The following is a 17,500-nucleotide window of genomic DNA, read 5'->3' on the forward strand; positions in this document are numbered from 1 at the left end:
CTGAGAACTGTGTCCTACTCACGGCACCGAGAGCTGTGTCCTACTCCCTACTCACGGCACTGAGAGCTGTGTCCTACTCCCTACTCACGGCACTGAGAGCTGTGTCCTACTCCCTACTCACGGCACTGAGAGCTGTGTCCTACTCCCTACTCACGGCACTGACAGCTGTGTCCTACTCCCTACTCACGGCACTGACAGCTGTGTCCTACTCCCTACTCACGGCACTGACAGCTGTGTCCTACGCACGGCACTGAGAGCTGTGTCCTACTCCCTACTCACGGCACTGACAGCTGTGTCCTACTCACGGCACTGACAGCTGTGTCCTACTCCCTACTCACGGCACTGAGAGCTGTGTCCTACTCCCTACTCACGGCACTGAGAACTGTGTCCTACTCACGGCACTGAGAACTGTGTCCTACTCCCTACTCACGGCACTGACAGCTGTGTCCTACTCCCTACTCACGGCACTGAGAGCTGTGTCCTACTCACGGCACTGAGAACTGTGTCCTACTCCCTACTCACGGCACTGACAGCTGTGTCCTACTCCCTACTCACGGCACTGAGAGCTGTGTCCTACTCCCTACTCACGGCACTGAGAGCTGTGTCCTACTCCCTACTCACGGCACTGAGAGCTGTGTCCTACGCACGGCACTGAGAGCTGTGCCCTACTCCCTACTCACGGCACTGAGAGCTGTGCCCTACTCATGGCAATGAGAGCTGTGCCCTACTCATGGCAATGAGAGCTGTGCCCTACTCACGGCACTGACAGCTGTGCCCTACTCACGGCACTGGTGTAGCCAGTCACAGGCGGTTCCTATTCTGCAGAAGTCCTGTCTGGATCCACTGCAGCTTCCATGCATGTCTATCTCTGTAATGATCATCATCGTGATTATAGTAATCGTGATAATTATAATATGCATCATCATTCCAATCATAATAATGATAATTTTGATGAAAACAACCACAAAAACAATGATAATGGTAGTGATAACTACTACTACTACTACTACTACTACTACTACTATGTAGAGGGTTGGCCTAGAGGTAACGTGTTCGCCTAGGAAGCGAGAGACTCTGAGCGCACTGGTTCGAGTCCCAAAGTCGCCAGTATTTTTCCCCCTTCACTAGACCTTGAGTCGTGGTGTGGATGCTATTCATTCAGATGAGACTACAGCAATAACAATAGCAGCAATAATAATGACAATGATATCACCACCACCACCATCACAACCATCGCCACGACAACAGCATCCACAGTATAACCACAATGATAACAATAGCTACTACTACTACTACTACTACTCCTACATTTTCATTTCTTTTTTTCTTTTTTTCTTTTCAAGCTGCTGAACGCCTTTCCAAAATTTCTTCCTATATCGACGGCTCTGCACATTACAACACCATCCTCTCTCAAATGCTGGATGAACTTGCACCTCGCACAACCCGCATGCTCCCTGGTAGACCTTCCACCCCATGGCACACACAAGACATTCGACTTGCAAAACGCAAGAGTTGCCAATCGGAACGGCGATGGCCATCAACAAAACTGAAAGCCCACAATCAAATCTTCCGAAAACAAATGAATAAAGTCAAACATATGATCTCATCAGCGAAGACAAACTTCAGTTCTTCTCTAGTTCTCGATACTACATCCACCAAATCTCTTTACTCTATCATGTCAAATCTTTTTGGTACTGCAAAAAAGACTCCACTTCCTCCTGCTTTCACTTTATCTGAACTCCGCGATGTCTTCTCCTCTTTCTTTTTCAACAAAGTCCAAAACATTCGTACCAGCTTTGACCAAATGCCTTTCCAACCTGCTCATCCTGATTCTCAGTTCAACGGCACTCCTCTCCATTCCTTCAATCCATTGACTGAAAAGAAGTCCATGAAATCCTGAAAGAAATAACAATAAAATCCTGCGAGCTTGATCCTGTACCAGCCTTTGTCTTTTCCCAGTGTGTCTCACAGCTTCTCCCCACAATCACCAACAGTGTCAAATCATCCCTTCTCACTGGAACTTTCTCACCCACTTTCAAAACTGCAATCGTCCGGCCTCTTCTGAAGAAACCCAACCTTGACACAAACATTTCCTTAAACGATTGACCAATTTCTAACCTTCCTTTCCTGTCCAAACTTCTCGAAAAAGCCGTTCTGAAGCAGCTCAATAACCACCTCTGTTTCAACAATCTCCACCCTTTTCAATCTGACTACCGTGCTGACCATCACAGCACCAAAACCAGCCTCTTCCACATCCTGAATAATCTACTGCTAGCGTCTGACTCAGGAAAAAATTCCCTCTCACTCTTCTTGACTTGTCAGCCGCCTTTGACACGATAGACCATTCAATCCTTCTTTCCTGTCTTCATTTTACATTTGGTGTCAACGGCACTGCTCTCAGCTGGTTCAAATCATATCTCACCGACCGATTCCAGTTTGTCATAGTTGATAATTGGTAGTCTGAACCTGTTCAAGTCAAACGCGGAGTCTCACAGGGATCTGTTTTAGGCCCTGTGCTTTTAAACCCCTAGGCTGCCAATATGACGAGATAACTCGTCATGGAAAGCATGTACGCTTCGCTGCCACAATGACAAGATAACTCGTCATCGAAATATTCTTTTCCCTGCTTTGCATTCAGTTCGTTGACAAAAATGCTGGTAGCTTTAGCTTGGGGAATCTTTCTAGGTTCTGTTCATAGCTAGAAACACCATCTGCGTCATAAGGCAGTCCTTTATTTGAACGTTTCGGTTGGGGTTACTGGCCGCAGCCTTTGCCTGGCTTCTCTCCTCGCTCGCTCAACAAAATGTCGGACTGACTGTGCTCAAGACATGCGATCGTGGCGAACTAAATCAACCAAGATTATTTTCTTTAGCTGATGCTCAGAAAGAAATGAAGCATAAATTCGAAGGAGAAGACAGTGGTGAACATTTATAGGACGATTTGATAGAAAATAAAGGGAGCAATCAAGAGAGTGGCCAAGACACGACTATCAGTGAGTGATGCCGGCTGTTCAGCTCTAGCAGCCGACAGAAGTCACCGAATTTTTAGCAGTGTGAGCTATTTTCTTGGCACTCAGCCAACACAGTCTGATGAGAACTGGGTAAAGTGACCGTGTGAGATGGGTGAAGAGGAGGGGGGGGGTGGGGTGGAGACTGAGGGGGCGTGGCCTCACATCCATATTATTGCTTGCAGAAATCACAATGCATTATGTATCTATTTCTTTTTCAGGTGGTTTTTTTTTTAATATTGTGGTTGTTCTAGTATGATTTTGTGTGTGCAGATATCCATTTGTCCAGAAAATATATTTTAGAGCAAATTACCTGACTAATGTTTGTAATGAACAAGTTGAAAATGTGACAAAAAACAAAACACTGATTTCAAAACAACAGCATGTCATTAAAATAACATAAAATGGGAAAACATCATGTGTTTTGTATTATTTATTCATTTCCCTTTCAGAAAATATATACTTTTATGGGTCTTTTTCCAATAACAAAGAGCACTTTTTTTTGTGGAAAATTTATAGCTGTTTTTTGTGTGAAAAAACCGTGGCAAATAGATTTCACTTAAACCTTATTTTCCTGGCAGTGAAATAGATCCTCTCACTGAAATTATCAATCGCCACAATGTTAGAGTTATGCGTGCATGTAAATGATTGGTTTGGAAGCGCTGTGATTTGTCTCTGCACAAGATTCAGTGTTATATAAGTACTACTTGTTATCAATATTACTACTACTACTTCTGCTACCACTTCTACTACTACTTTTTATTATTAGCATTATTATTATTATTATTATTATTATCATCATAATTACTATCATTATCATCATTATTATTACCATCACTATTATTGTTGTTATCATGTTTATATTGTTGTTATATCGTGTCTCAAAACACACAACACACACACGTACACGTATACTCACACACACACCCCCTTCCACCCACGCACCCACCTACACACACACACAGAGACTTACTGCAGACAGCATCAATATCACAGACAGTGTCACTGATGCAGTCGCCATTCTGCTCACAATGCTCCCCCAGCGGAACACCTGCAAGAGACAGCCCTGTGTCATAGCTGACTATGCTTTGACACAGCACCACAACCAATCCATACCACACACACACACACACACACACACACACACAGCCCTGTGTCATAGCTGACTATGCTTTGACACAGCACCACAACCAATCCATACCACACACACACACACACACACACAGCCCTGTGTCATAGCTGACTATGCTTTGACACAGCACCACAACCAATCCATACCACACACACACACACACATACACACACAGTCCCATGTCATAGCTGACTATGCTTTGACACAGCACCACAACCAATCCATACTACACACACACACACACACACACACACACACACACACACACTCGTATGTTCTTTTGTCTTCTGTGCTAGTTGGTTCAAGGTCGGTTTTTTTTTTCTTTCTATTTTTTACTGTTTTTTCCTCATTATGTCGGCACATGTACTCCATGTTCTTGGTGGAAACGTGCCATGAGTCTTCATGTTTTCACAGCTCAATGAACATGGCATCAGTTACGGGTTCGTGCCCGGAAAGACAAACAGATATACATACACTGACAGACAGACAAACATACAGACACATACAGAATGAGCTTTAGACTGAAAGAGACAGACATACACAGACTGACAGACAGACAAACCGACTGAAAGAGGCAGACAGACATAGACTTACATACATACAAACAGACGGAGAAGACAGACAGACAGACGGACTGACAAACACATATTGGCTGACAAACGTAGAAACAGAAACAGACATACAGGCAGAGTGACAGATGGGCAGAAACAGACTGAATGACAAACACACAGACAGACTGACCAACGGACTGACAAACTGATAATCATACGGATAGGCGGGCTCAGGGACACACACACACACACACACACACACACACACACACACACACACACACACAAAGCACACACACACACACAGTGAGAGACAGACGCAGACGCACAAACAGACAGACAGACTTACTACACGTTCCAGTGATACAGATCGATCCAACGGCACATTCCGCATCATCAGTGCACAACCCGCCTGGCTTTTTCCCTGAGCGTAAAGACACGCCAACAGTGTGTTTCATGCCGCCATTGAAACATCACACACACTGACACTTGACACTTGACACACACGCATCTTCCACCACTGACCTAAAAATACATGGATAGCTCATTGGCCACGAAAGCTGAAGCCATCTGGACGCCATATTGTTTCTCGTATCCGGCCGTCAGTCCGTTGACGTCTGCTAACTGGTGGTAGTTTCTGAACTGTAACCGTGTATCTTCGATGAAACTGTGTTGTGCTCGCCCCCACAACATGCCAAATGTTGTGTCTTGACTGATATCTGCCAATGGTTTATCTACCAACGTTATTACATGAAAACAGTGCAGCGACACGTGGCGAAAACTTGCAGTGGGGACCCACACAGGAATGTCAGCTTAGCTAACGCCGCGAGCAAGTGAAAGCTTGCCGTGAAGCCAGCCGAGCACTTGGCTACACATTATGAAGTCACTGCTTCGCGCTATACTGACACGTGAAACAAAATGGCTGATTGAACACTTCCGCTGGCTTCAGTTTGCAAAGGGGCTCAAAGAAGGCATGCGCTATCCATGTATTTTTGAAGAAGTGATCTTCCACCTACATCTTACAAACGAAAAGAATGGGCAGTATCCACAATTTTCCCTTCAAGACGGAATGAGAAGTGTTCTGAACGAAGCGCGGACATTCACTCCGTTAGTCACACAAATGAGTATGGGGCAAGAAATGTGGATATTGCCAAAGAATGATTTCAACAAGTAAACAAACAAAAATTCCCAGACAAGCCAAAGAAGCAAAATACATAGTAACGGGTCACTTTTCCCTTAGTGGTAAATACATTTCTTTCCCCTTGCCATATACGAAATTCTTCTTCTGCGTTCGTGGGCTGCGACTCCCACGTTCACTCGTATGTACACGAGTGGGATTTTACATGTATGACCGTTTTTAACCCCGCCATGTAGGCAGCCATACTCCGCTTTTGGGGGTGTGCATGCTGAGTATGTTCTTGTTTCCATAACCCACTGAACGCTGACATAGATTAAAGGATCTTTAACGTGCGTGCATGTTCTTCTGCTTGCGTATACACACAAAGGGGTTCAGGCACTAGCAGGTCTGCACATATGTTGACTTGGGAGATCGGAAAAATCTCCACCCTTTACCCACCAGGCGCCGTTACCGAGATCGAACCCGGGACCCTCAGACTGAAAGTCCAACGCTTTAACTATTCAGTCACACAAAATTCTATTGAAAATGAAAATACGTTTTGATGAGACAAAGGCTACTACTGACTGAATGAGGCAAATGGAACAAAAAAAACCAAAGCAGTCGTAGTTGTAATAGTACCAGTAGCAGCAGCAGCAATAATATTTTTAGTTGTGGTGGTGGCGGTGGTGGTGGTGGTGGTTGTATGTGTGGGTGGGTGTGAGCATGCTCACTTCTAGCTCTAGCTCTCTCGTTCGTTCGTGCACATATCTAAAAAAATACTTCCAAGTAGCAAGACTTCTTTTAACAGAATTCTGGTTTCTGTCTCCAAGAAAGCATACATTTCTACATGGTTCACAAAATGTTAAGGACCACTGCGGGACCTGCACAGTTTACTTCTTTAGAGCATCGTGAAATGATTCCGATTTTTCAGCAAACAGGTGAATGAAGCCAATGCAATGAGCTCCACTCATAACCGGAAGTGCCTTCTTTCCAATCCCAACGCTGAGAACCCACTGATTCAATGTCACTTTCTGGCCGACACATCCATTTTTCAAACGCATTATTCAAGCTCTCCATGCTGCACGTGCACTTGACACAGCCGTTCATGTACCTAGTCACAGGCCAGTGGCGCACGGTTTGCCAAATGCGTGATTTGAACCATCTCTCGATTTTTAGGTTCTATGAAAACGAACCTAGAGTGGTCCTGGAACTCTGTTCTGTGAAGTCTACATGCAAGGAAGGATGAGAGGCAGGCAGAAAAAGATACGGGAGGACACTGTCCCAGAATGGACAGGCCCGAGACTGAGCCATGCCCAGAAAGAGACGAGGAACAGGGAGAAATGGAGAGAACTGGTTGCCAGGTCATCAGTGCTGCCCCCATGGTCTCGTGACTATGGTACTGAAGAAAACTAAGAAGAAGAAGAAGAAGGAGAAGGAGAAGAAGAAGAAGAAGAAGAAGAAGAAGAAGAAGAAGAAGCAGAAGAAGGAGAAGAGTAACAACAACAACAACAACAACAAGACTTCCAAAGTGAAGCGAACGTGCCACTCACTGCATGAAAAGTCGACATGATCTACGATGAATCCAGGCTGACACTGACACTGACTCGTGGAGATGTTGCACTCAGTGAAAGTGGCGTTACACGTTAGGCTGTCCGTGTCCGATGATATTACGCACTCTCCTCCCACTCTGCCTGCCTCCGGAACTACAAGCCACATACACAAAATGGATTACTCTTTTTTAAAATTTTTTATGGATCTCCAGTGCAGTAACGTCAATCTCTTCCTCCTTCATCATCAATACAAACAAAAATCTCCCCCAAAGCTGTGGCCTTTCATGCCCTGATCTCATGGTGGTCTCTGTTTCGATCCCCCCCCCCCCCCCCCCGCCCCCTCCAACATCCTGTCAAGGTCTTTGTGTCGGAAGATTCATGGGAGACTGTGGTCAACGGGACGTGGTCGTGGTCTCCACTTTTGAGGTTGGTGGTGAGTGGTGAGTGATTCGCTCACTCAATCTGGCTCGGAGACAAAGCGGTTATTTTCGTTAGGTAGAGGCCTAGTAGTTTGTGTCTTAGGCACGGCCAAATCAGAACAGGCACTGTTCAACACAACCTAAGTGACTCAGCAGTAGTGCAGGGTCTCCTCTGGTGTGTAGTCTCCTCGCAACCTAACATCGGTAGTTCCCTGTGAACTGGCTACGCTGGGACTTCAACAGACGAGCCCGGGTGTTGCTGAACAGAGTGTGCTGGGAATGAGTGGTATGGGAGTAATGCCACTGAAATGATGCTGAGGATGGAACAGCAAAAATGAAAAAAAAAAAAAAAAAAAATGATGATAGATAAAATAAACAAATAGATAGATAAATAAATGAAAATAAACAAACTGAAAATGAAAATAAATAAACAAAATAAACAGAAATAGAATTTTAAAAAAACCGAAACGAAAAGTTTACACTACAAGACGACAGCAAATAAATGATAAACTTTAAATGTCCATAAAAATATTAAAATGTGTCTTTCAGCTGACAAATTCGTGAAATAATAAACCCCGTTTTTTGTTGTTGTTATTGTTGTTGTTGTTGTTGTTGTGACATACATCTGCACACACACAGAGCCCAGCAGTACACACTAGGACACACACACACACACACACACACATGCGCGCGAAAAGACGTCCCCCCGAACACCCCAACACACACACACACACACACACATGCGCGCTAAAAGACCTCCCCCCAACCACCCCAACACACACACATGCGCGCGAAAAGACGTCCCCCCCAACACACACACATGCGCGCGAAAAGACGTCCCCCCCCCAACACCGCAACACACACACATGCGCGCGAAAAGACGTCCCCCCCAACACCCCAACACATACACATGCGCGCGAAATGACCTCCCCCCCCAACACCCCAACACACACACACACACACACACACACACAGTGATCTCACCACAAATGTGCGTGGTTTCGTTGAGGAGAGAGACTCCAACAGTGCACTGACATGTGTAACGTTGATCACACGTAGAGCCCGCCACACAGTCTCCGTAAGATCTACACTGTCCACCTGGTTTCACTTCTGAAAACAGTAGTCATCATCGTCATCATCACCATCATCATCATTCTTAGTAGTAGTGGCAACAGCGGCAGAAGCAGCAGTAGTAGTAGTATGTAGTAAAAACCGTAGCAGTAGTAGCAGGTTATTACTATTGTTGATAGTGGTATAAGTATCAGTAGCTCAAGGAGGCGTCACTGCGTTCTGTCAAATCCATATACGCTACACCACATCTGCCAAGCAGATGCCTGACCAGCAGCACAACCCAACGCGCTTAGTCAGGCCTTGAGAAAAAAAAATTTAAAAAGAAAAAAAAAAAAAGAAAAAAAGAAAAAGAAATAAATGAATAAATAAATAAATAAATAACAGTATAAGCAGTAGTTAAAGAAAGGTTAAATGTTCTACAGCCATATCAGCATGTTGTCATGTTGCATTGGGCTGATGACTGGGGGGCGTGTGTTGAACCGTTCTGACCAGTTCACACAAGGAGACGGTCAACTGAAGTCAACCATTTATTCCGACTCAAGCGACGTAACTCTCCAATACAAAGTCAAGTGAAGTCAACCATTTATTCCGACTCAAGCGACGTAACTCTCCAATACAAAGTCAACTGAAGTCAACCATTTATTCCAACTCAAGCGACGTAACTCCCCCACCATTTATTCCGAATCAAGCGACGTAACTCTCCAATACAAAGTCAACTGAAGTCAACCATTTATTCCAACTCAAGCGACGTAACTCCCCCACCATTTATTCCGAATCAAGCGACGTAACTCTCCAATACAAAGTCAACTGAAGTCAACCATTTATTCCAACTAAAGCGACGTAACTCCCCCACCATTTATTCCGAATCAAGCGACGTAACTCTCCAATACAAAGTCAACTGAAGTCAACCATTTATTCTAACTCAAGCGACGTAACTCCCCCACCATTTATTCCGAATCAAGCGACGTAACTCTCCAATACAAAGTCAACTGAAGTCAACCATTTATTCCAACTCAAGCGACGTAACTCCCCCACCATTTATTCCGAATCAAGCGACGTAACTCTCCAATACAAAGTCAACTGAAATCAACCATTTATTCCGACTCAAGCGACGTAACTCTCCAATGCAAAGTCAACTGAAGTCAACCATTTATTCCGACTCAAGCGACGTAACTCCCCCATTGGTTTAACTCTCTGCATACGAACGGCGAAAGAGACGACGTTAACAGCGTTTCACCCCAGTTCCCAACATCAAAATATTGCAAGAGGAAGGCTCTTATACTGAAGAGGTGAATATTGACAAAGAATACCACAATTCTGACGACGGAAGCTAAAGGTTGGGTTATTGAGACACCCACTGGACATCCGAGGGGTCTGTGTAGAGGAGAAGAGAGGACTGGCCGTACTGAGTGAGTTAAATAGCAGAAGTGCGTGAGGGTAAATGCAAACGGGTAAGTCTGACTGCGAACGATGGGTCTGGGTACATGTTGACAATTAAAGCAGAAGCTGGTCTTGGACTCAGAAGTCGTAACATTGGAACATCAAACCAGACTTTTGTAGTGTTGGTTTTGATCACACACACACACACACACACACACACACACACACACACACACACACTTACTGCACATCTTCATGAAGTCACAGACAGCGCCATCTCTACAGTTGGTGGGTTGATCAGCACAGCTCTGATTGATGTTCACACCTGGACATACAAATGACACGTTGAGCTGGGTTCCACTTCATTGGTGCCGTGTTCGTTTTATCGTTGTCGTCATCATCATCATCAACATCATCAGTATTATCACATAATAATAATAATAATAATAATAATAATAATGATAAAAATAACGATGATGATGATTGTAATTGTAATGGTTAAAACAACAGTAACAACAAAAACAACAAAAACAACAACAACAACAATAATAATAATAATAATAATAATAATATTATTATTATTATTATTATTATTAATGATGATTATAATGATTATATAATTATATGGTTATATTATCATCAGCGTGATTTGTAGTAGTAGTATCATTGTTGTTGTTGGACTTCTTCTTCTTCTCATTGTTGTTGTTAAAGTTGTTACTATTGTTATTACCATTATCATTACAATCATCATCACCACCATCATCATCAACACCATCACGGTAATCATTACCACCATCATCACCATCACCATTATTATTCTGACAGGAAGGAAGTTGTGGATGAGGACACAGCAGAACTCACGGCAGTGGTCATCAACATCACAGACACTGACAGTCTGACAGCGGCCCTTTCTAAGGCCGCGGCATCTCTGTCCCGTCTGTAACACTGCACACACACACACACACACACACACACACACACACACACATACGCACGCACTAGACCTCGGCATGGGAAGGCAGTGACTTCATGTCCACTGAGTCTAGACCTCGGCATGGGAAGGCAGTGACTTCATGTCCACTGAGTCTAGACCTCGGCATGGGAAGGCAGTGACTTCATGTCCACTGAGTCTAGACCTCGGCATGGGAAGGCAGTGACTTCATGTCCACTGTGTCTAGGGCTCGGCATGGGAAGGCAGTGACTTCATGTCCACTGTGTCTAGGGCTCGGCATGGGAAGGCAGTGTCCACTGAGTCTAGGGCTCGGCATGGGAAGGCAGTGACTTCATGTCCACTGTGTCTAGGGCTCGGCATAGGAAGGCGGGGCCCAATCCTCTCCTTCCGCCGATTCAACCTTCCCCAACCGAAGTCAGGTAATCATCAACACCTGGGTGTAGTGAGGAATTCAAAGTGCCTTTTCCAAGGGCACAACACCACCATGCCTTACAGATTCAGTCACGGCTCATCCTCTTATTTGTCTGGCACACTCAAAATACCACACACACACGAACAACCCACACAACAACACACAATGTTTATTCACGTAAAAACAGCAACAACAATGAAACAACACACTCACACACACACACACACACACACACACACACACACACACGGAGTATCGGCTGTTGGAAAGGGTGCACTCACCACAGATTCCACGGTCACACACCGCTCCACGACTGCAAGGAATGCTGTCGTTCTGAAAGCATGCGAACCTGTCTTTCCGACCTGTACGACAAAGGGTCAGGAATTCATTGCAAGTCCTACAACTGGATTTCAGCATTCTGTGTGTGCTTTCGAGGCGTCGTGTGCAGAGGGATGAGAGACTGATTTTTAAGTATTGTGTAGTAAGTGTGTGCATAATTTGACCAAAGCAAGCACACGTCAGCTTTGAGAAGAACCCCCGTAGCAGCATCGCCGAGTCCAGCGAGAAGTGGAAGGCAGCAGCAGCAATGTCCACAAAGCCCGGACAGTTTCCCTGCCCTCACTGCGGACGTCCGTGCAGATTCTCACTGGGACTCGGTACCCAGAAATAAAACATTCTACATATGTGTGACAACATATTTGCACCTGTTTCTGGGGGAAAGTTATGATTCTAACCGAATGTACTGGGGGGAAAAGAACAAAATGTTTCTATCCCTCTCTCTCTCTCTTTTTCTCTCCCTTCCTCCTCGAACTCTCTCTCTCTCTCTCACTCCATCCTCACTCTCTGCCTCTCTCCTTCTCAACACAGACACGTACGGCACGTGAGGTCCTCTCGGACTGGAACGAAGCTGGCACCACACTGACAGGTCCCTCCGACACAGTCCGCCATGGTATCCCTGCACGTGGGTGACAGCTCTCTGCAGTCACCAGTCACTATGCCTAGTTCTCCTTCTGTGACAGTGACCATGCACATCATGTTTGTCTCACTTCACCTTCTGTGACAGTGACCATGCACATCATGTTTGTCTCACTTCACCTTCTGTGACAGTGACCATGTACATCATGTTTGTCTCACTTCACCTTCTGTGACAGTGACCATGTACATCATGTTTGTCTCACTTCACCTTCTGTGACAGTGACCATGTACATCATGTTTGTCTCACCTTCTGTGACAGTGACCATGTACATCATGTTTGTCTCACTTCACCTTCTGTGACAGTGACCATGTACATCATGTTTGTCTCACCTTCTGTGACAGTGACCATGTACATCATGTTTGTCTCACTTCACCTTCTGTGACAGTGACCATGTACATCATGTTTGTCTCACCTTCTGTGACAGTGACCATGTACATCATGTTTGTCTCACTTCACCTTCTCTGACAGTGACCATGTACATCATGTTTGTCTCACTTCACCTTCTGTGACAGTGACCATGTACATCATGTTTGTCTCACTTCACCTTCTGTGACAGTGACCATGTACATCATGTTTGTCTCACTTTACCTTCTGTGACAGTGACCATGTACATCATGTTTGTCTCACTTCACCTTCTGTGACAGTGACCATGTACATCATGTTTGTCTCACCTTCTGTGACAGTGACCATGTACATCATGTTTGTCTCACTTCACCTTCTGTGACAGTGACCATGTACATCATGTTTGTCTCACTTCACCTTCTGTGACAGTGACCATGTACATCATGTTTGTCTCACTTCACCTTCTGTGACAGTGACCATGTACATCATGTTTGTCTCACCTTCTGTGACAGTGACCATGTACATCATGTTTGTCTCACTTCACCTTCTGTGACAGTGACCATGTACATCATGTTTGTCTCACTTCACCTTCTGTGACAGTGACCATGTACATCATGTTTGTCTCACCTTCTGTGACAGTGACCATGCACATCATGTTTGTCTCACCTTCTGTGACAGTGACCATGTACATCATGTTTGTCTCACTTCACCTTCTGTGACAGTGACCATGTACATCATGTTTGTCTCACCTTCTGTGACAGTGACCATGTACATCATGTTTGTCTCACCTTCTGTGACAGTGACCATGTACATCATGTTTGTCTCATCTTCTGTGACAGTGACCATGTACATCATGTTTGTCTCACTTCACCTTCTGTGACAGTAACCATGTACATCATGTTTGTCTCACTTCACCTTCTGTGACAGTGACCATGTACATCATGTTTGTCTCACCTTCTGTGACAGTGACCATGTACATCATGTTTGTCTCACCTTCTGTGACAGTGACCATGCACATCATGTTTGTCTCACTTCACCTTCTGTGACAGTGACCATGTACATCATGTTTGTCTCACTTCACCTTCTGTGACAGTGACCATGTACATCATGTTTGTCTCACCTTCTGTGACAGTGACCATGTACATCATGTTTGTCTCACTTCACCTTCTGTGACAGTGACCATGTACATCATGTTTGTCTCACTTCACCTTCTGTGACAGTGACCATGTACATCATGTTTGTCTCACTTCACCTTCTGTGACAGTGACCATGCACATCATGTTTGTCTCACTTCACCTTCTGTGACAGTGACCATGTACATCATGTTTGTCTCACTTCACCTTCTGTGACAGTGACCATGTACATCATGTTTGTCTCACTTCTCCTTATGGGTGAGTATTTTTACTAATAAAGTTTTTTTTCTCTTCTCATTTTGTCGTCTCAGTCAGAAACTTTCTCCCCTTCAGTGTCAGGGGGTAAACTGCAGAAAGTGGTGTTTCAGGTCATAAAACATTATCCAAAACAATTAGCCTAGAAGATATACCACTCTAGATAAACTCTGTGAATTTCCAGCCTTCCAAAGCTATTTCCCCTTTTCCGGATGACGTCATCAGTGACGTCATTATGCACATACGTAATACGTTTATGGCAGTTGAGGGGTTTTAAGTTTGTCTCTTTTCATCGTCTGACTGAGTAACTTTTCCAATAAAGTTTGTCTCTTTTTCATCGTCTGGTTCAGTAACTTTCCCAATAAAGTTTGTCTCTTTTTCGTCGTCTGGTTCAGTAACTTTCCCAATAAAGTTTGTCTCTTTTTCGTCGTCTGGTTCAGTAACTTTCCCAATAAAGTTTGTCTCTTTTTCGTGTGCTGGTTCAGTAACTTTTTCAATAAAGTTTGTCTCTTTTTCGTCGTCTGGTTCAGTAACTTTCCCAATAAAGTTTGTCTCTTTTTCGTCGTCTGGTTCAGTAACTTTCCCAATAAAGTTTGTCTCTTTTTCGTCGTCTGGTTCAGTAACTTTCCCAATAAAGTTTGTCTCTTTTTCGTCGTCTGGTTCAGTAACTTTCCCAATAAAGTTTGTCTCTTTTTCGTGTTCTGGTTCAGTAACTTTCCCAATAAAGTTTGTCTCTTTTTCGTCGTCTGGTTCAGTAACTTTCCCAATAAAGTTTGTCTCTTTTTCGTGTTCTGGTTCAGTAACTTTCCCAATAAAGTTTGTCTCTTTTTCGTCGTCTGGTTCAGTAACTTTCCCAATAAAGTTTGTCTCTTTTTCGTCGTCTGGTTCAGTAACTTTCCCAATAAAGTTTGTCTCTTTATCGTCGTCTGTTCAGTAACTTTCCCAATAAAGTTTGTCTCTTTTTCGTCGTCTGGTTCAGTAACTTTCAGAATGAAGTTTGTCTCTTTTTCGTCGTCTGGTTCAGTAACTTTCAGAATGAAGTTTGTCTCTTTTTCGTCGTCTGGTTCAGTAACTTTCAGAATGACGTTTGTCTCTTTTTCGTCGTCTGGTTCAGTAACTTTCCCAATAAAGTTTGTCTCTTTTTCGTCGTCTGGTTCAGTAACTTTCCCAATAAAGTTTGTCTCTTTTTCGTCGTCTGGTTCAGTAACTTTTCCAATAAAGTTTGTCTCTTTTTCGTCGTCTGGTTCAGTAACTTTTCCAATAAAGTTTGTCTCTTTTTCATCGTCTGGTTCAGTAACTTTCCCAATAAAGTTTGTCTCTTTTTCGTCGTCTGGTTCAGTAACTTTCCCAATAAAGTATGTCTCTTTTTCATCATCTGGTTCAGTAACTTTCCCAATAAAGTTTGTCTTTTTTTCGTCGTCTGGTTCAGTAACTTTCCCAATAAAGTTTGTCTCTTTTTCGTGTTCTGGTTCAGTAACTTTCCCAATAAAGTTTGTCTTTTTTTCGTCGTCTGGTTCAGTAACTTTCCCAATAAAGTTTGTCTCTTTTTCGTGTTCTGGTTCAGTAACTTTCCCAATAAAGTTTGTCTCTTTTTCGTCGTCTGGTTCAGTAACTTTCCCAATAAAGTTTGTCTTTTTTTCGTCGTCTGGTTCAGTAACTTTCCCAATAAAGTTTGTCTCTTTTTCGTCGTCTGGTTCAGTAACTTTCCCAATAAAGTTTGTCTCTTTTTCGTCGTCTGGTTCAGTAACTTTCCCAATAAAGTTTGTCTCTTTTTCGTCGTCTGGTTCAGTAACTTTCCCAATAAAGTTTGTCTTTTTTTCGTCGTCTGGTTCAGTAACTTTCCCAATAAAGTTTGTCTCTTTTTCGTCGTCTGGTTCAGTAACTTTCCCAATAAAGTTTGTCTCTTTTTCGTCGTCTGGTTCAGTAACTTTCCCAATAAAGTTTGTCTCTTTTTCGTCGTCTGGTTCAGTAACTTTCCCAATAAAGTTTGTCTCTTTTTCGTCGTCTGGTTCAGTAACTTTCCCAATAAAGTTTGTCTCTTTTTCGTCGTCTGACTGAGTAACTTTTCCAATAAAGTTTGTCTCTTTTTCGTCGTCTGGTTCAGTAACTTTCCCAATAAAGTTTGTCTCTTTTTCGTCGTCTGGTTCAGTAACTTTCCCAATAAAGTTTGTCTCTTTTTCGTCGTCTGGTTCAGTAACTTTTTCAATAAAGTTTGTCTCTTTTTCATCGTCTGAGTAACTTTTCCAATAAAGTTTGTCTCTTTTTCATCGTCTGGTTCAGTAACTTTTTCAATAAAGTTTGTCTCTTTTTCGTGTTCTGGTTCAGTAACTTTCCCAATGAAGTTTGTCTCTTTTTCGTCGTCTCGTTCAGTAACTTTCCCAATAAAGTTTGTCTCTTTTTCATCGTCTGGTTCAGTAACTTTCCCAATAAAGTTTGTCTCTTTTTCGTCGTCTGGTTCAGTAACTTTCCCAATAAAGTTTGTCTCTTTTTCGTCGTCTGGTTCAGTAACTTTCCCAATAAAGTTTGTCTCTTTTTCATCGTCTGGTTCAGTAACTTTTCCAATAAAGTTTGTCTCTTTTTCGTCGTCTGGTTCAGTAACTTTCCCAATAAAGTTTGTCTCTTTTTCATGTTCTGGTTCAGTAACTTTCCCAATAAAGTTTGTCTCTTTTTCATGTTCTGGTTCAGTAACTTTTCCAATAAAGTTTGTCTCTTTTTCGTCGTCTGGTTCAGTAACTTTTCCAATAAATTTTGTCTCTTTTTCGTCGTCTGGTTCAGTAACTTTCCCAATAAAGTTTGTCTCTTTTTCGTCGTCTGGTTCAGTAACTTTTTCAATAAAGTTTGTCTCTGTTTCATCGTCTGACTAAGTAACTTTTCCCAATAAAGTTTGTCTCTTTTTCGTTGTCTGGTTCAGTAACTTTTCCAGTAACGTTTGTCTCTTTTTCGTCGTCCGGTTCAGTAACTTTCCCAATAAAGTATGTCTCTTTTTCATCGTCTGGTTCAGTAACTTTCCCAATAAATTTTGTCTCTTTTTCGTGTTCTGGTTCAGTAACTTTCCCAATAAAGTTTGTCTCTTTTTCGTCGTCTGGTTCAGTAACTTTCCCAATAAAGTTTGTCTCTTTTTCGTGTTCTGGTTCAGTAACTTTCCCAATAAAGTTTGTCTCTTTTTCGTCGTCTGGTTCAGTAACTTTTCCAATAAAGTTTGT

The 17,500-nt window shown here is 43.3% G+C and overlaps 1 protein-coding gene across 1 annotated transcript in view; it reads right to left on the minus strand.

Annotated features, from left to right (window-relative positions):
- LOC143278038 (uncharacterized) overlaps positions 1-17,500 on the minus strand; it is a 53,290-nt gene that overhangs the window by 12,651 nt on the left and 23,139 nt on the right. Inside the window, exons 6-13 of the mRNA XM_076583050.1 lie at positions 12,467-12,601; positions 11,873-11,953; positions 10,472-10,552; positions 8,761-8,886; positions 7,358-7,510; positions 5,040-5,114; positions 3,981-4,058; positions 785-868 (exon numbers count right to left, since the gene is read on the minus strand). Of these exons, the coding sequence (XP_076439165.1) occupies positions 785-868; positions 3,981-4,058; positions 5,040-5,114; positions 7,358-7,510; positions 8,761-8,886; positions 10,472-10,552; positions 11,873-11,953; positions 12,467-12,601 (813 nt within the window). The remainder of the gene's footprint in view (positions 1-784; positions 869-3,980; positions 4,059-5,039; positions 5,115-7,357; positions 7,511-8,760; positions 8,887-10,471; positions 10,553-11,872; positions 11,954-12,466; positions 12,602-17,500) is intronic.

This window comes from Babylonia areolata, chromosome 35 (genome assembly GCF_041734735.1).
Source record: "Babylonia areolata isolate BAREFJ2019XMU chromosome 35, ASM4173473v1, whole genome shotgun sequence".
Taxonomy (NCBI): Eukaryota; Metazoa; Mollusca; class Gastropoda; order Neogastropoda; family Buccinidae; genus Babylonia; species Babylonia areolata.